We start from the raw sequence: 18,353 nt of genomic DNA, 5'->3' as shown, positions 1-18,353 counted from the left end.
TGAGAGCTGGCTAGGCCCTGGCTGTCTGCCAGCGTTTTATATTTGAGGACTGATATTTCCGTAATCTCTTCAGGGTTCCGTCTTCCACAGAAATTTCTCTGAAACTTCACGTTGCTCAGCCGGAAAACGACAGCCACGTGGCGCTGTTGAAAATGTACACGTCATCAGACTGTCGGTATGAGGTAAGACATATGTTTGCGTCATTAAGTATGGCTTAGTTATAGACAGACAGAGGTCTTTTTTCTATTAGCTGGTGTAGAAGCCCATAAATATGAGAAATGAAACTGCTAAATATTTTCCACTTTGTTTCTTTACCATATTTTAGTATTTCTGCAAATAGACTGTATGCGCATGTGAGCATCATATAAAAGAGGATGCTTCGCAGTCTAAATAATTAGAATATATTCCAAACTTTAAAATAATGAAAAGGTTATTCTAAATTTTAGAGCCCATAATCAAGAATCTTTCCTAAATTGGAGAGCTTCATTTAATTAGCTGCCATGCTATATAGTATAGTTAACTATAGTAACAGTCATGGTGCATACTGGTTTATACCAGTACTGGCTTAGTTTAAGGCTCTTGTATTTTCTAAAGATCTGTGTGCTTTTCGGTGGTGGCGTTAATGTGAAATATCTTATTCCTAGTTGGCATACATCAGTAATTCTGTCATGGGAGTCACGTCTTTAGGGTGGAGCAGGAGCTAGCACACTGGTGGGATCTGCCCGTCCCGCCAAGTTTCAGGTGCACCTCTGTAAGGAATTCATTTGCATCTCATGGACTTCACGGATAGTACTTTGTAGGGAAACTGAAATCTGGGTTTTAAGAACTTCTAGTTTTTACTGTTGAGGAGCAAGTATATTACAAAATATACAGAATGGTAAACAGTTCTTTAGACAGTTAATATGGTTTGGGACATTCTTGAAGATCTCTTGTTTAATTGTTCAGAAATTACCATACTTAAAAAGATATGCAGATGTACTCAATTTAATAAAACATGAAATGCGTTTAGGAAAGTTAATCTCTTTTTTAAACAATTATTTTATACTAGGTGACAATTAAGACTTCCTTTCCACAAATACTTGGACAGGTAAGAGAACTTAATGCAAGTTGACTGATTATTTATTGCTTTGTGATTTGAAAGGGATTTCATTTTTTTTCTGTAAACTAGTAGTTTTTTAAGTAAGACCACAGATTTTAGTCTTTATTATTGGAACTTGGAGAAGTATGCAATATTAAGACAGAGAAATTAATAGAAATTAATACAAAATTTATATTGCCGCTCTGATTTTTTGAACTTTGTATTTTGTATCTCAGACATACTACTTTCTTGAATCATAAGATAATAAGTTAATATTGATGATTTTGTACTTGGTCATGATTGTAATTTAATCCTTTTTTGTAATTCAATTCTTAAAATTGAGTTGGAAATATTTTTGTATGCATTATCTCATTTGAACCTTACAACAACCTTTTGAGAATTAGATTTTAATTATCGTAAAGTTTATGGCATAATAAAATTCAGTTTATGTATAATTTTTTATGTAAATCATGAAGAAACTAGCAAATTTTAATTTGAGTTATAAAATAGCATCATAAATACTTAGTTCATAAAAAGTTAAGGAACCAATTAAAATTATTTTCTGTAATATAAAATAAGTCCTGCTCTCATGTTTTCAAAGTATGCAAAAGACTTGTCACTTGCATAGCTTAGAGTGAAGGTGGACATCAGCTCTTATCCATAGCCCCGTGGCCCATATTTCAGATTAGTGATGAGAAAACTCAAGGTTCCATAGTATGCAATGACCAAAGACGATTATACTAAAAAAGAGGACAAAGTAACATTTATATTTAGATATAGAAACCTTTCTAAAAGGTAAGATTGTATTAACGTCGCAAGAGCAAAAGTCTATGCTTTCTTAAATGTCAAATAAAGAACTTGTGTTAATTAAGTCCAAAGTTACAAAATGGAAAAACATACATTCTTCTTTCATCCTTGGTTGCTTGGTTTGTGGATCTAGGAGAATTAGCTCCCGTGTAACATAACTGTTTGGTATGTGTGTATTTTTAGATTTATTCCTTAAAATAGCACACGAAGTATTATTAGATGTCACTACGACATTTTGAACTGTTTTGGTAAATTCTTCTCCCCCATCCAACCCCCTCTGCCCTCCCCACCTTAACTCTCTCATTTCCTTTCCATTGTTGAGGAGAGGAATCTCTGCAAACACCAGAGCCAGCAGAGTGTAGGTGGGGACTGCTTGCTCCTTTCCTGACTGCTCAGACCTGATTAATTACACAGAAACTATATTAATTACAACACTGCTTGGCCTATTAGCTCAGGCTTCTTATTAACTAACTCTTACATCTTAAATTAACCCATTTCTATTCATCTGTGTATCTCCATGAGGCTGAGGCCTACCTTTACCGTTAGGTTCTGGCATGTCTTTCTTCTTCTGCAGCTACATGGCTTCTCCTTGGCTCCGCCTACTGTTTCTTTATGTCTCTTTGGATTTCCCACCTGGCTTCATTCTGCCATGCCATAGACTGAAACAGCTTTATTTATTATCCAAGAAAAGCAACACATACACAGAAGGACATCCCACATCAGCAGAGTGACTCTCCCCAGTCTCCTTCCATTGTCAGAGTTGGAGTCTCTGCAAACATCATGGCCAGCAGAGTGAGGAAAAGGAAGTCTGGTTCACCATAACTCAGTGGACAGTTTGAGTTTAAATTATTAGAGTCTGACATCGGGTAGTTTATTTTACAGCTATCTAAGCGCAGCGCAATTCGAAGAAAAGTTTCATGTGATAATTAACTCAGTCCCGTGTGTACAACAAAAGCTTAAGACATGACTACATCAAAATTCTTGTAAGGCACAAGTAGCGTCTTCCATAAAAACAGACAGGTTCTCTGGATTAAATGAGGAAGCAGGCTCACAGTAAACAATGCTCCTGATAAGGGTCTGGGGAGGACAGAGCTCTAGATTGACTGAGATAAGCATCTGGGTCTGAGAAGGAGAGAGTTCTAGATTGACTGAGGTAAACATCTGGATCTGGGAGGAGGAGAGAGCTCTAGATTGACTGAGATAAACATCTGAATCTGGGGAGGAGAGAGTTCTAGATTGAGATAAACATCTGGGTCTGGGGAGGAGAGAGCTCTAGATTGACATAAACATGTAGGTCTGGGGAGGAGAGAGCTCTAGATTGACTGAGATAAACATCTGGGTCTGGGGAGGAGAGAGCTCTAGATTGACTGAGATAAACATCTGGATCTATTGGAGGAGAGAGTTCTAGATTGACTGAGGTAAACATCTGAATCTGGGGAAGAGAGAGTTCTAGATGACTGAGATAAACATCTAGGTCTGGGGAGGAGAGAGCTCTAGATTGACTGAGGTAAACATCTGAATCTGGGGAGGAGAGAGCTCTAGGTTGACTGAAATAAACATCCGGGTCTCGGGGAGGCAGTGAGGCCTGACTGCACTGACAGTGCAGAGGTCACCAGGCCAGTAGCCACCTCTTTCCCAGCCTTCTGGACAGAAAGAGGTTGTACATCCTCTACCTTCAACAAGACAACGCTCCATGTCTAACACCCCTGGTTTCCTAGTGTTCATTTGTGAGCACAGGGACCTCCGTGTCTTCTGCACGTTTTCATGGCACGCGTGCCCTCACGCCTGTGAGCACAGTGACCTCCGTGTCTTCTCCACGGTTTCATGGCACGCGTGTCCTCACGCCTGTGAGCACAGTGACCTCCGTGTCTTCTCCACGTTTTCATGGCACACGTGTCCTCACGCCTGTGAGCACAGTGACCTCCGTGTCTTCTCCATGTTTTCATGGCACGCGTGCCCTCACGCCCTCTCCCTCCTCAGCACCCGTTTCTCCCTCTTGCTTCCCTTTCTCGTCTTCCCCAGCTTCCACCCATCTATGTATGTGAATGTGTACATCACAAGCTAGGATCTACACAGGAGAAGAAATGCGCTCTTACTTCGAATCTTGCTGAGTTTGCGTCACCTTGCTCTATCTCTAGATCCATTATTTTCCTGCAGACTTCATGATTTCACCTGTTTACCGTCGGATAGAATTCTGTTATCTATATGTGATCTATGTATGTAATGAGCCACGTTCATTACCCACTTATCTGTTCATGAGCTTGCTCTGCCCCGTTGTGATTGTGGGTGGACCAGCAGTAAGCCCAAGCGGGCAAGCTTGACACCATTCTTTTTCTACTTTTTTTCATGAATTAAATCTTCTTGGGCCGTTTCTGATTACTTACTAACCACCCACATCTTTCCTACAAACCTCTTCCTCACCCTTCTGCTTTAGTTTGTGACTCACGTCATTGAACTAGGGCCATGTGTACGCCTTGGGTTTGGAGCTGTCCGTTAGAACCTGTTGGGGTTACCCCTGGGTACACAACTCAAGACAATACCTCCTCCCTTGCCAGAACCTCGAAGTAGCCAGTAGTTCATCAGTAAGAGGCAGGGCCCCATGATTCCCCCCCCCCCCCCCGACTGGCAGGGCCAGTCTTGCACAGGACAAGGCCAAGTACAGTTCTCACTGCTGCCGTGAGCTCATGCTTGCGATCCTTGTGTCGTGTCTGGAAGACGGTGTGACCTTCCCACTTCTTCCTGCCTTTCGGCTCCTCCATTCTTACTCCCTCTCTCTTCTGCGGTGTTCCCTGGGACTTATAAGGCACAACACAGGTGATCTATTTAAGGCTGGGCCCTCAGTTATCGCTTTATGCCCCGGTCAGTTACGACCTTGCAATCACCGCCATTCACCGCACTTTCTGACGGAAGCCGGGAGTGGCTTCTGTCCTTGGTGTAAACGTAGGGATTTAGAAGGCAGTTTGATACTATGCCAACTTCATCAAATAACAGTACTGAGTTCTCCTTTGGGCCTCTGACCTTCCCAGGCATGGGTTGTCTACTGCTTTTATAGTACCAGGCATAGACTAATTCCCTTCTATAGAGTGGGCCTCAGATCCAGTCCGAGGGCCGCCGACTGACCCCCTAACGACCATGCCACTATGCCTGAGATGAGCGTATCTTGCCAGGAGGGTCGGTTTGTAGTTAATAGACTTTCCAGCTCGATGAGACCCCTGGTGCCCTTCCTGGATGCTGGCAGGGATGCTGCTGTCTTAGCCCCCTGTGTGGCCACACGCAAGCTTTCCTTCTCCTCTCTATAACCAGAGGGTTCTTTACGTTTTCCTTTGACATTAGCAGCAGTGAATATTGTTTAGGTTGATTGGCTGAAAAATGGCCTTTTCTGCCTTCTTCGTTTTTCTCTGCCTTCCACTAAAGCTGTAAGCTGAGCATGCGCTATGTATTTCCTTCATCTCCTGATCTCTTTTGACCTGGATGCCTCTTCCCTATCAACATTTCTAACCGCAGAAGACTCTTGGTCTCTGAACCTAAACCTGTTTTGCCTGCTAAACGGGGAAGAAACCCCTTCAGAGGACCTGGGGGGCAGGGACGTGAGAAGATACCTGTGAATGTGAAGTGCCTCCTCCAGTCCCGAAACTCTAAACACCCAGCAAGCCTGCTTTAAAGAATACTGCAAAAACCAGGAAGATACTGCGCTTTTTGAAGTTTCATGCACTGTTTTGTGTTAGGCTTCGACTTCCGTAGGCTGTTATCAGGTTACCAGATACTGTGCGTTATGAAGGGACTCCGTGGAACGGAGGAAAACTTGAAGCTAGATTAATTTTAGCATTATGAGAGGTGCTGAGTTCGCCTATATAAAAATATCACAACCAAGCCTCTCATTTTGCTTAATTACCATATGCCAATGGAGCCATTTACTTAACATCTCTTTTAATACCATCTACCATAAGCAGGGTGTGTCCTCTTGAAGCCCTGGAACATAACGGTTGTGAGCTTAGGCTACGTTAAGTTCAAGTGTCGCGGGATTTCCTCATTTAGAGACGGTTCATAATGGCCACTGTGGATTTCTGATGGCTTGTCTCGAGAGAGTTAGCGTTCTAACTACTCTAACCAGGGGCTGTACCTTATCTCTATAACCACCTGCAAGCACTGGTATTGCCCCCAATTTATTGATAAGCACACAGATGAAGTAAGCTAACCACTAAAACATTTGTAGTGGTACAAGGTACGGGGCTCCGCATACCTGAATTCTTCTGTACATAAGATAGGGATGAAAATCACTTTTGAAGAGCTTGAGATAATGCATACAAGGTGTCAGGCATCTTCCCTGAACCCTGGGTGCTCAATAAAGATGCCATGGAAATACCGTGTGGCGTGGGGATTCATCTACGCCTGTGCTGAGAAACTCCGCTGTGTCTATGACGCTATTCGTTATTAATGTTTGTTTCCTTAGAGTTTCAATGCTCCTTGCTAGAAATAAGGGTGTGGCCCAGCCAGGGAAAGTGCAAAGTGAAGAATAACCTTTTTATCCTGTGGGAAAGTTTCAGCGGCATCGATGTTCCGTAGCTGACGCTTGGTCTGCCTGTCTTCTAGGTAGTTAGATTTCACGGTGGAGCTTTTCCCGCCTACGTGGTCTCTAGCATCCTGCTTGCTTATGGAGGACAGTTATATTCTCTCTTCTCAACAGGTAAAAGTGCTGACACCGTCAAAGTTAGCTTTGTTTTCAATGCTAAAGTAGAGCCACTGTTGGTTCCGTGGCACCACTCTTGGTTCCGTGGCACCACTCTTGGTTCCGTGGCATCTTCCCTGTGGATTTCGTTTGGTTTTGCTTTTCCTGGTACTGGAGATCAAAACTAGATCTTGTGTGTTCTAAGAACTGCCACTTGACTTTATTCCCAGGGTCATATATATTTAAATTATGCTGAATTGGACGGCATAATAAGAAAGTTTTTAGGATTAACCACCGCCACTGTTCCTGGAAACTCCAGGATGGCGTGTGGCTTTGTGACCAGCCTTCAGGTCTTTACGGCATTTTCAGTACTTTTGTCTTATAAAAGGAAAAATTCCCATATACCTAAAAATGATCCCTAAAAACAAGGAAGAAGAAATAGCAAGAGGGGAGATGAGGAAGGAAGTAGAAAGGAAAGAACCAGAAGGAATGGAGGCGGCAAGACAGAGAAGGGTTGGTAGCGATGTTAACGTCTTTCACACTCTTAGGTGAGATCCGCAGACTGCAGTTTGTTCTTCAGTTTGATCGTTAAATGTAGTAGCCACACTTCCCCCAATCCCACCACACCTCCTTGTAACTGATTGAAAACCTCTTGTTCTTTGGTGGTTTTCCTAACTGAGATTTTGGGGATGGAGTTGAGCATGTTCCTCTGTCCTCTCATTTTCTAAAGCGTGGATTAGCAATTAGCGCTGTGGACTTCGGGTTCTCTCCTCGTCCACACCCTCTCCTTTGCTGCTGCTGCAGCGGAGACACTTGTGTTGCATGGGCCTGCAGTAGTGAGCCTGCAGTCTTTAATCCCGCTGCCTCCTGGTTTATTCCCTGCCTTTCTCCCTGTCCTCACCTCCCATTTCTCCCGTTCCTTCTGTTCCCTCCCTTCCTTGCCTCCCTCCCTTTCCTTTCCTCCCTCCCCTTCCTTTCCTCTCCTCCTTCCCCTTCCTTCTGTTCTCTTCCTTACTTCTTCTCCCTCCCCTTCCTTCTGTTCCCTCCCCTTCCTTTTTTCCTCTCCCTTTCCTTTTCTCTCCTCCCCTTCCTCCCCTTCCTCTTCCTCTCCTCCCTCCCCTTCCTTTCCTCTCCTCCTTTCCCTTCCTTTCCTCTTCTCCCTTCCCTTCCTTTCCTCCCTCCCCTTTCTTCCCTCCTATTTCTTTCCTCCCTCCCCTTCCTCTCCTCCCTCCCCCCTTTTCTCCCTCCCTTCCCTCTCCTCCTTCCCTTTCCTTCTCTCTCCTCCCTCATGCCCTAGCCTTTTCTGTCCTACATTTTAAGCCAGTGCATCATTACCAAACACTTTAAAACTCTTCCACATGGCTGAAGAAGACAGAAGAAGCAGTCAGTGCTGCCTGGCCTCACAGGGGAAGGCGGGGAGATCTTAGCCTCACTTCTTCCTGCTCTCCCGTTCACCGCTGTTGCCCAGAGGCATTTGTCCACAGAAGTCAGCCTCCAGAGCCAGCAGAGCGAAGTATGGAGCGGCTCTGAAGAGATGCAGACTACGATTCCCAAGAGGCTAAACCTGGACAGTCTCAAAGGAGATAGGAGGTGGGGAGAGGAGTGAGGCCAAGCTACAGAAAGCCAGGAATCCTCCTCACCATTTCTGTGCGCCAGACCTTCTGACTACTCCGTTCTTGTAATGCCCTTCACGAAACTTCATGAAAATGGCCTTTGCGAATTTATTGTTCATATTTAATCACTAACCCGTATTCTGTGGAGAGGAAAGAAATGGGGTCTGCCCCAGAACCAGCCATTTTCTATTTTTTTTTTTAAAAAAAAATACTGGTGTTTTGCCTGCATGTATGTCTGTGTGCGGGTGTCAGATTCCCTGGAACTGGAGTTACAGATGGTTGTGAGCTGCCATGTGGGTGCTGGGAATTGAACCCCGGTCCTCTGGGAGAGCAGCTTATGCTCCTAATGACTGATCCATCTCTCCAGCCCCAGAACTGACCTTTTTTTAAAAAAAATACGATACAAAGTATTAAATATTATAATGGTTTTTTTTAAAGGAAGTATATTATAATTGATTTTCCCCTAGTCTCCCCCTTCCATCTTTTGGGGACCCCCCCTTTCGTGTCATGTGACCCAGTGTAATCTCCCCCCACCCCAGTCCCTTTTCACTCTTGGTCTCCTTTGCATTTTAGGCTCCACTCCTGTTTGCACCCACTTACACGCATGCACACATGCAAACCAGGCTCTTTATAGAGAGCACATGCCGCTGCTGTTTTCCGAGTTCCAGACCTAGCCTTGTAATGGTGGAGCTAGTCTGGAAGTGTGATGTCAGCCGGCCCTTAGGATGCACGCTGGTCTTCGGAAAGAGACTTGGTACTGCTTTGTTGCCGCAGACTGATAAGAGAACTTGCTGGGCTGTCTGGGGAGATGCTTGGACATCGGAAACTAGCTCTGCTAGAGAGGATTTAAATGTACGAGTAGGTCTCAAACAAAAGAAGAGGCCTTCCGTGCTCCAAGTATGCAAATCACAAGTCACTTTCAGACTGTACCCCCTGGAATGAGCAGTAAGTGATATGCTAATAAGGAAGTGGAGAAATTGGAACCGTCACGCACAGCACAACCGTGGCAAACAGTCAGACCATTCCTCAGCTGATGGGCAGAGCTGCCATGTAACCCAGCGCCTCTGTTCTCAGGAACACGCCAAGGAGAATTGAAAGCCTTCATCCACATAAAAACATGTTCACAAGTGTCCACAGAAGTACTCTTCATAATAAGCAAAGCGGGTGTTGAAAAGATGTGTTCACCAATAAAAAGAAAGAAGGGCCGAGGGTGTCGCTCAGTGGTCGGGTGCTTGCCCAACGGCTCTCATTGCATTTGATCCCTAACACCCCCCAAAATCCCTATATATATATTAAAATATGGTTGGGTCTTGGCAAGCATTGATTGAAAGAAGCTGGTCACAAAGATCACAGAGCCTAGGATTCCATTAATATCACATGCGCAGAAGAGGAATGTCCCGAATGACAGCAGATAGATCAGTGACTGCCAAATGGTGGATAATTTCAAAGCAGGCAGTTTCTTTAAGGTGATGAAAATGTCCCGAGACTGACTGTATGGGTGGAGGCATGACCAAATATACTAAAAGTCCTTGAGTCTATGGACTGTAAATGGATGGATTCTGTGGCATAGGAATTGTATCTCAATAAAGCTGTTCTTAAAGTCACCCGTTGTTGTTTATAGAAACACACTGTAAAGCCCTGGCCTTGGCATCTCCCCTTGCTTGACGAAGACTAAATGTGTGGGTTACAGTGACCCTTCCCAGGACGGCTCTCTGGGGTAGAGCGAGAGACCCTGCAGTTTCCGGTGTGCGGCGCCGTTCTCTGTTATATGTTACATTGGCATTCAGAGATAAAGTACATTTGCTTAATTCCTATGGTTTCTTCATTGCCCGCAAATGATTTTTTTAATCCCCAGGTTATTGCTTAGAATATGCAGCCATATTGGATAAAGAGGCCAAACCATACAAAGTGGACCCTTTTGTGATTATGATTAAGTTTTTGTTGGGGTAAGTTTTATTATCTGTGATAGTGATTTTAATTCTGTTTGTAAGATAATCATGTTTTTATTCCATAATGTAGTATGAATTTTTATATGTATTTGGCAATTGATTTTTTTTTAATTAAACTGGAACTTTTAGGGAAAAAAAGCCCAATGTATCTATTCACATTTATTCCCAGTAATGTGATCATTTATAAAATTATATATAATTTCAGACATTATATATAAGTAATTATATATTATATGTATCTAAAAATCTAAAGCTTAAACTTTAACCAGGTTAATATTTGTTACTGATTTTCTCACATTTGGTAATTTTTTTCTTTTTTTCTGTCTTTCTAAATAGCTGTTGACTTCCTGACTTTAAACCAGAAAGACTGTATTAGTTCTGTGATTGATAGGAGTAAGGTAGCTTCCAGGTCCCTTGGTCTCGGATACTTAAAGGATTACAAGCCGAGGCCTGGGAAGTTTGCTTGGTAAAAGTACTCACTGTGGAAACTGTGAAAAAGCGGTTGTGGCTGTGTTTGCTTGTAAAACCCCATCGTTGAGTGGCCAAGAACAGCCGGCTTCCGAGAGCTTGCTGGCTGAAACGGCAAACCACCAGTTCGGTAACAGACCGTATCTATCCTCAGGGAGTAAGGCTTAGAGCTGTAGAGGAAGGTGTTCAGTATCCTCCTCTGGCTACCATGCACGCAGCACACACTCGCGCACACACGCTTACACATGCACACTGCACATACATACACACATGCACACGCACGCAACGCATACACACATGCACACACATAGAAGAAAATGAAGTAAAAGCCATGCATGCTTGCACACACTTGTAATCTCAGCACGCAGAACGTAGAGGCAGGAGGAGCTGTCCTTCAAATCCAGTCTCATCTACATAAGCGCTTATCTGAAAAACAGACGAAAAATAATTAAGATTTGTTTTTAATATATTTGGCAAACTATCTTAGCCCTTTAAAGCTTCTAACAGATGGCCAAACATCTCAAATAAAAAGTTAAACACTAGTGGCTGGCATTTTGGTTTGTTTTGCTTCTATTTTATGATTCCCTCTGTCCATTTGCCAGGTATAAATGGTTTAAGGAGTTATGGGATGCGGTGCTATTACCGGAATTAGACGCCATCGTTCTAACCAGTCAGAGTATGTGTTTCCCTCTGGTGTCCTTGATTCTCTTTCTGTTCGGGACTTGCACCGCATACTGGAGTGGTCTGCTCTCTTCCACGTCTGTGCAGCTCCTCTCGTCGCTGTGGCTGGCTCTCAAAAGGTACGGTCGTGTTCAAAGCGTTCTTCCTCCTCCTAGCGGAGAAAACATTGCGGCTGGGGTGCAGCCTGGCGGAAGAGCTTTGTGCCTGGTGTGTGCTAGGACCTGAGCTTGGCCCTCAGCACTGGAGAGGTCAGGAGGAGGAGAGAGGAGGGACAAAGCCCGAAATCATATGTATGTGCAGACAGATTCCACTCGGAAACCTTACAAGCTTTTGTTGTCACTTACTTTGTAAAGAGTCTGACTTCTGTTATCAAACTTAACGGCAGGAGATGTCAGTCTTGGCCTTTACCATCTGATGGATTAAGGCCCTAAAAACAGCCCGGTTGTATTCCAGGCCCAAAGGCAGTTTGAATTTAAACGTACGAGTGGCTTTGCTGGTAAAACCCCAATCTAGTTTTCTTTTGACTCCGCCAAGCCGGGTGACTGGGTGACTCCTCCTGTCACACGGGTGTAACATGGGGTGGGGGCTGCTTGTTTGGGCTTCTTTCCCTCCCTGCCCCCCAGATGTTTAGTCCCAGAGAAAAATCACACATGAGATCTCTATAAGTTATAATGCTGATTGGCCCATTAGGTCTGGCTACTTATTAGCTAACTCTCACATCTTGATTAACCCATTTTTCTGATCTATGTTAGCCATGTGGCTCAGTACCTTTTTCAGTGGGGCAGCTCACATCCTGCTGCTTCGGTGGTCTGGACAGGAGTGGGAGGAATCAACTTCCTCCTCCCCAGAATTCTCCTGCTCTCCTTGCATCATTTCCACTTCCTGTCTGGTTTTCCCGCCTACACCTCCTGCCTGGCCAATCAGCGTTTATTTAAAACATGATTGACAGAATACAGACAATTCTCCCGCGCCACACAGGAGGTCGTAGATGCTGCTGTTTCCTTCACCGTTTGGAGGGGGATCTCAGGTTTCTGTCAGTGAGACCCCAGGCTCCCAGGAGGAAGGACTGGGCATGCCTGACACAGGATGTGTAAATAATTGGCCCGTTCCTTTCCTGGTACAAGTTCCAGGCGTAATACAACTGACCATGAAAGCAATCGTCACAGTGTGTAGAGCTGCTGTCCCCTCTCATCTTTGCTGAGAGACATGGTATGTTTCCTTTGTGTTTGTTTTGGACACAGTTTGGGTTCATGGTTTGCTCTGTGTCCCTCGTATACTAATAGCCAGCTGAGGAGCTGGTAGAGCCCTCCACCGGAAATGCTCATCCAGAGACGGTTCCAACTTCAGACTTTCTTAGAGTTTGAAATATTTGCATATACGTTAGGAAGAATCTTGAGGATGACACCGGGATCCAAGTACAAAATGCATTTGTTTCACTTTGCTTCATATACCTTACTTGAAGCTTATTTTACAGTTTCCTCAATGCATCTGTGTTCTGGCTATGGCCTAGCATACACGGTCGTGACTCAGGATGCTCCTCTGGTGGCCCTTGGCCGATACATCGATTTCCTCTTCTGTGAGCTGCTGGATTTCAAAAGAAAACTTTGTTCCTTTTATTCTAGACCTGCTGAACTTCCCAAAGATGTCAAGGCGATGTCCCCAGACTTGCCTGTGTTGACAGTTGTCTTTCTCATAGTGAGCTGGACCACCTGTGGGGCTTTCGCCATACTACTGTCTTACCTGTACTATGTGTTTAAGGTATGTCGGCTCAGTAAAGCCAGAAGGCCCTGGGCTTAGTATTCAGCACCTATAGAATGCCCCATGGGCATTATTAACAAAAATTATGATTACTCCTGAATGCAACTCTCTAGTATGTCAGTTGGTGTAAAGGGTGTTTTATTTTAATTTTTTTTTTACATCTTGGTTATTTAATTTATATTTAGTTAAGTATAGAATTGACATATTTAGTCTGAGTTGGGGTTTTGGTTAAAACAAGAGGAGAAGATATAATCTATTTTAGGTCACTTTTTATTCTTAAGAGTATTAACTTTTTAAACCCTTTTCAGAATAGATTTACTCACTCACACTTTTCACACGAGTAGGGAAAGGAAAAGTTAGTTTTAATTGAGTTATCAGCATGTCAGCCAATACGGACATGTGTTGCCGAAGACTCGAAGGCAATGGTAACAATTCAGTGATGATTTTATTGCATAAACGAACAGCCTCGAAGGGGATCCGGGAGGTGACAGGCTGCATGTGTGGTGTATTGATCACGTCACAGCACACTGGATAATTGATCGTGTGGGTGGACGGTCACACCACACTGTATTAATTATGTGGGTGGACAGTCACGGCACACTGTATTGATCACGTGGGTGGACGGTCACACCACACTGTATTGATCACGTGGGTGAACGGTCACACCACACTGTATTGATCACGTGGGTAGACGGTCACACCACACTGTATTGATCACGTGGGTGGACAGTCACACCACACTGTATTGATCACGTGGGTGGACGGTCACGGCACACTGTATTGATCACGTGGGTGGACGGTCACGGCACACTGTATTGATCACGTGGGTGGGCAGTCCGGTCACAACACACTGTATTGATCACGTGGGTGGACGGTCGCACCACACTGTATTGATCATGTGGGTGGACGGTCACACCACACTGTATTGATCATGTGGGTAGACGGTCGCAGCACACTGTATTGATCACGTGGGTGGATTGTCGCAGCACACTGTATTGATCACGTGGGTGGGCGATCACAGCACACTGTATTGATCACGTGGGTGGACGGTCACGGCACACTGTATTGATTGTGTGGGTGGGCGGTCACAGCACACTGTATTGATCACGTGGGTGGACAGTCACAGCACACTGTATTGATCACGTGGGTGGACGGTCACGGCACACTGTATTGATCACGTGGGTGGACAGTCGCAGCACACTGTATTGATCACGTGGGTAGACGGTCGCAGCACACTGTGTTGATCACGTGGGTGGACAGTCACAGCACACTGTATTGATCACGTGGGTGGACGGTCACAGCACACTGTATTGATCACGTGGGTAGACGGTCGCAGTACACTGTGTTGATCACGTGGGTGGACGGTCACAGCACACTGTGTTGATCACGTGGGTGGGCGGTCACAGCACACTGTGTTGATTATGTGGGTGGGCGGTCACAGCACCCTGGACATTGTTTTTCCTCTTTATCAAGGCTCTGTCTGCCCCTTTTTAAACTAAGACACACACACTGTAGGTTATTTTCAGTTTTTTAAAGAGCACTTTTGTAAATCTGGACGTGTCTAAGCTACTTCCGTTTATAAATGATATGGTTAGGTTCCGTTTCTTTGACTAGATATTTTTTTCTTTTTTTTTAAAGTTTATTAAATTATAAAAGTTTCCATTTCTGCCCCTCCTCCCAACACCCTCCTACTCCCTCCACTCCCTCTCCTCCTCCCTCTTCGTCCCTAAGAGCAGTCAGGGTTTCCTGCCCTGTGGGAAGTTCAAGTTCCTCCCCCCTCCCTCCAGGTCCAGGAAGGTGAGTATCCAAACAGACTGGATCCCAAAAATCCAGTATATGCAGAGGAAACTAGTCCCAGTGTCATTGTCAATGGCTTCTCAGAAAGACTCTGGGCCAGCCACATTCAGAGAATCCGGCCACATTCAGAGAATCTGGTTGGATCACGTGCTCGTTCAGTTCCAGTCCAACTGGCCTTGGTGAACTCTCATTAGATCAGTCCCCTTATATCAGTGGGTGATAGCGTCCATCGCAGTCCTGATTTCTTTTTTCATTTTCTTCATCCTTCTGCTCCTCATTTGGACCATGGAGGGTTCCGTCCGGTGCTGCAATATGGGTCACCGACTGTATCGCCATCCAACTTGACTAGATATTTTTAAAAAACCAACTCACTAGACAAAAGGCCCTCAGATACTTAACTCAAGGGAAACAATAAATTATAAAATTTTCTCAAAGTCCTATAGGTATTTTACCACTACATATAATTGAACATTTTCATATAATATTGACTATAATTAAACTTTTTATCTATGAGGCCTGTAAGATTGCTATAGGCAAGCCCTTATTGAAACATAAGTTCACAGGATTTAAAATGTCTCTGCCTATTCTGGAAGTTTGTATTGTTTCTATTTTGCGTTTTTCTTTTTAAGTCCTTAAGTTAGCATCTGTTATGAGTTAGCTTTCTTAGACTACTGTTTTCAAAGGCTCAAATGAGGCCTGGTTGCTTATATTTTTTTATGTGTTCATTATTGCTTATTTTTATTTTACGCGTATGAGTGTTTTGTTTGCCCTGTATGTGCAGTGCTCATTAAGGCCAAAAGAGGGCATCAGAACTCCAGACATGGAATGCTGGTGGCTCGAGGCCTGTGGGGACTGGAAAGGAATCCCAGGTCCTATGCAAGAGTAGTTAGTGCTCTTAACCACTGGGCCATCTCTCCAGCTCCGTTTTTATATTTTTTAAAATTTCATATTATAATGCTTCTTAGTTTTCATGCTTTCTTATAAAAAAAAATCTATTGTTCCAAATACATGTAAAGTTAAAGTCATCTTCTCTTCCTAAGGTTGTCCATCTGCAAGCCAGCCTCACGGCGTTTAGGAGCAGCCAGCCAGTGGTGAGCTTTGTCTCCTAAGCACTGATATGAAAGTTCATGAAAAATAGGTGTCTGGGATTTTTATTGTTGTGTTTTGAAGTCGCGGGGGCGGGGGTTAGGATTTCACAGTGTTTAAAAAGAATTGTGATCGTAAGTAACTTTAAGTAAAGTCAAGGAATAGTAAAGTAGACTTGAACTGTTCTACTTAACTTGCTCCTGGGCTACCTTCACCGCTTTGCTGTTAAAAAGTACATTTTGTGTTATTACTAGCAATAAAAAGATTAGTCAGAAATGTAGCTGGACATGGTTACATATGCACCCAGGAAGCTGAAGCAAGGGAGATAGCTTGAACCTCCGAGTTTGAGATCAGCCAGGGCAACATAGCAAGATCTCATCTCAAATAAAACCAAAAAGAATAAACTTTAGTGGCAATAACAATTTTAAAGTACTTCACACAAACTAACTTCAGTATTTTATTTATGGTTGGTAATAAAAGATGATTGAGTCAAGCAGTTGACTGTCATTGATTCTAAGTGATATCTTGAACTTATTTTTTTGTTTATCCCTGGCTTGACATTCTCATGGGATTGCTTCCTAGAATCCCAAGCACTCGAGAAGAAGTGAGAAAAAGTCCAACCACCACAAAGACTCGTCGGTGCAGAGTCTCCGCCTGTCTGCTCAGGACGCCGAGGACAGTCTGCGCATGCACGGCACCGTGATTAACCTGCTGACCTGGGTGGTACTGCTCAGCCTGCCGTCGCTGATCTACTGGTTAAAGAACCTTAGGTGCGTTATTTATGGAAGTATCGCTTGTGTGGTTAGACACTAGTGCTCTCTCCATAGAGCCTTTCTGAAGTCCTGATTATAATGGTCTCTAAAAATCAGCCGAAGGAAGCGATTTGCATTTTTTTTTTACCAACAAAAGTTTTGGTTTTTTTTTTTTTAATTTAGAAACTGTTTTTATTATGTGTGGTATACAAGATAATGAGTTTGGTTGTGACATTTTCAGACATGCCTCTTACTCGGTGGAGGTCACCTTCTCTTGTCCCAGCTTCTCTTTTCCATTGGTCCCCTCCTCTTTCCAACAGGACTGTGTACAAACGGTCTAAAAAAAAAAAAGCTCGGTAAAATACCTAGGAATAAACCTAACCAAGGAGGCTAAATGAGGCAGTGGTAAAATTTGTTTGGAAGTACGATGGATTCCAAATAGCCAATGCGATCCTGAGCGAAAGGATCTATGCACAGCAGGGCTGTCTGCAGTTGCTCGGTTCAGCAGTTATGAACCAACGGCTACTAAGTTATGAACGAGCTTAGGTGGTAATTAACGTAAATGAATAAAGACAATGTAACATGTCTGCACACACAGTGGAGCACTATTCAGCCATAAAGACCGAAACTGTGTTGTCTGCAAGAAAATGGATGGAATTGGAGGGTATCGTCTTAAGTGAAGTAAACTAGACTCAGAAAAAGGAGTATGTTTTCTCTAGTGTGTGAAATTTAAGAAACAGATACGAAAGCACAAGAAGGCTCTGTGGCGTCCATTGGCATTTTACCAGAATCAGCTTGAGTCCGTAGGCTGCTTTGTATAAAGAACCATTTTTACAGTATTCTTCCTGCTGATCCGTAGGAGGTGTTTCAATCCTCTCGGGTTCCCTTGGTTTCTGTCTTTGGTTGTTTATAGGTTTCATTGTGGAGATTTTTTTAGCCTCCTTGGTTAATTCCTAGGTATTTTGTTGACTTTTTAAAGGCTGTTTGTTCGTGGTTCTGTTTTTCTGACATCACTCTCAGCGTGCTCACTACTGATGCAGAAATAGACGTTAGTTTTGTGTCTATGATGTCACTCTCAGCGTGTTCACTACAGACACAGAAATAGACGTTGGTTTTGTGTCTATGACGTCACTCTCAGCATGTTCACTACAGACATAGAAACAGTTGTTGGTCTCCATGTCTGTTACTTTGCTGAAAGTGTTTATCATATCTCTAAGAGTTTTCTACTGGAATTTTCAGGAACTTTTAAGTATAAGATTATATTTCCTACTAATAGGGATAACTGACTCCTCCATTTTTATCCCTTTTATTTCGTCTTCTTGCGTCATTGGTCTGACTGAAACTTTGAGCGTTATATCGAATAAGAACAGCAGAATAGACGCCTTTGTCCTGGTTTCAGAAGAAGCCCTGGCAGCTTTTCTCTCACTTGGTGTAAAGTTCGCTGTTGATTGGTTATGTCTGCCCTTTACTTTGCTGACTTGTTTATCTTTCTAGCCTTGGATTCTTTAGGGCTTTTTTCATGAATGGACACTGAGTTTTCTCAAAGATTTTTTTCCCATCTAACGAGACGATCACATGGGTTTTGTCCTTGATCTTACCCATGTACCATATTGTGTTGCTTTATTTGTGTGTCTCTGCATCTTTTCACCCCGGGATGAAGCCAGCTTGATTGCATCTTCTGACTGTGCTGTTGGGCTC

The 18,353-nt window shown here is 43.6% G+C and overlaps 1 protein-coding gene across 1 annotated transcript in view; it reads left to right on the top strand.

Annotated features, from left to right (window-relative positions):
- Pgap1 (post-GPI attachment to proteins inositol deacylase 1) overlaps positions 1 to 18,353 on the top strand; it is a 69,248-nt gene that overhangs the window by 37,078 nt on the left and 13,817 nt on the right. The window contains exons 18-25 of the mRNA XM_087902456.1: positions 74 to 182; positions 1,049 to 1,087; positions 6,476 to 6,569; positions 10,020 to 10,110; positions 11,184 to 11,381; positions 12,885 to 13,020; positions 15,858 to 15,908; positions 16,486 to 16,673. Coding sequence (XP_087758582.1) covers positions 74 to 182; positions 1,049 to 1,087; positions 6,476 to 6,569; positions 10,020 to 10,110; positions 11,184 to 11,381; positions 12,885 to 13,020; positions 15,858 to 15,908; positions 16,486 to 16,673 — 906 coding nt within the window. The remainder of the gene's footprint in view (positions 1 to 73; positions 183 to 1,048; positions 1,088 to 6,475; positions 6,570 to 10,019; positions 10,111 to 11,183; positions 11,382 to 12,884; positions 13,021 to 15,857; positions 15,909 to 16,485; positions 16,674 to 18,353) is intronic.

The sequence above is a fragment of the Myodes glareolus genome, chromosome 27 (genome assembly GCF_982192425.1).
Source record: "Myodes glareolus chromosome 27, mMyoGla1.1, whole genome shotgun sequence".
Taxonomy (NCBI): domain Eukaryota; kingdom Metazoa; phylum Chordata; class Mammalia; order Rodentia; family Cricetidae; genus Myodes; species Myodes glareolus.
Note: the sequence above shows the minus strand (reverse complement) of the source record. Positions and strands in the feature narration are given on the sequence as shown.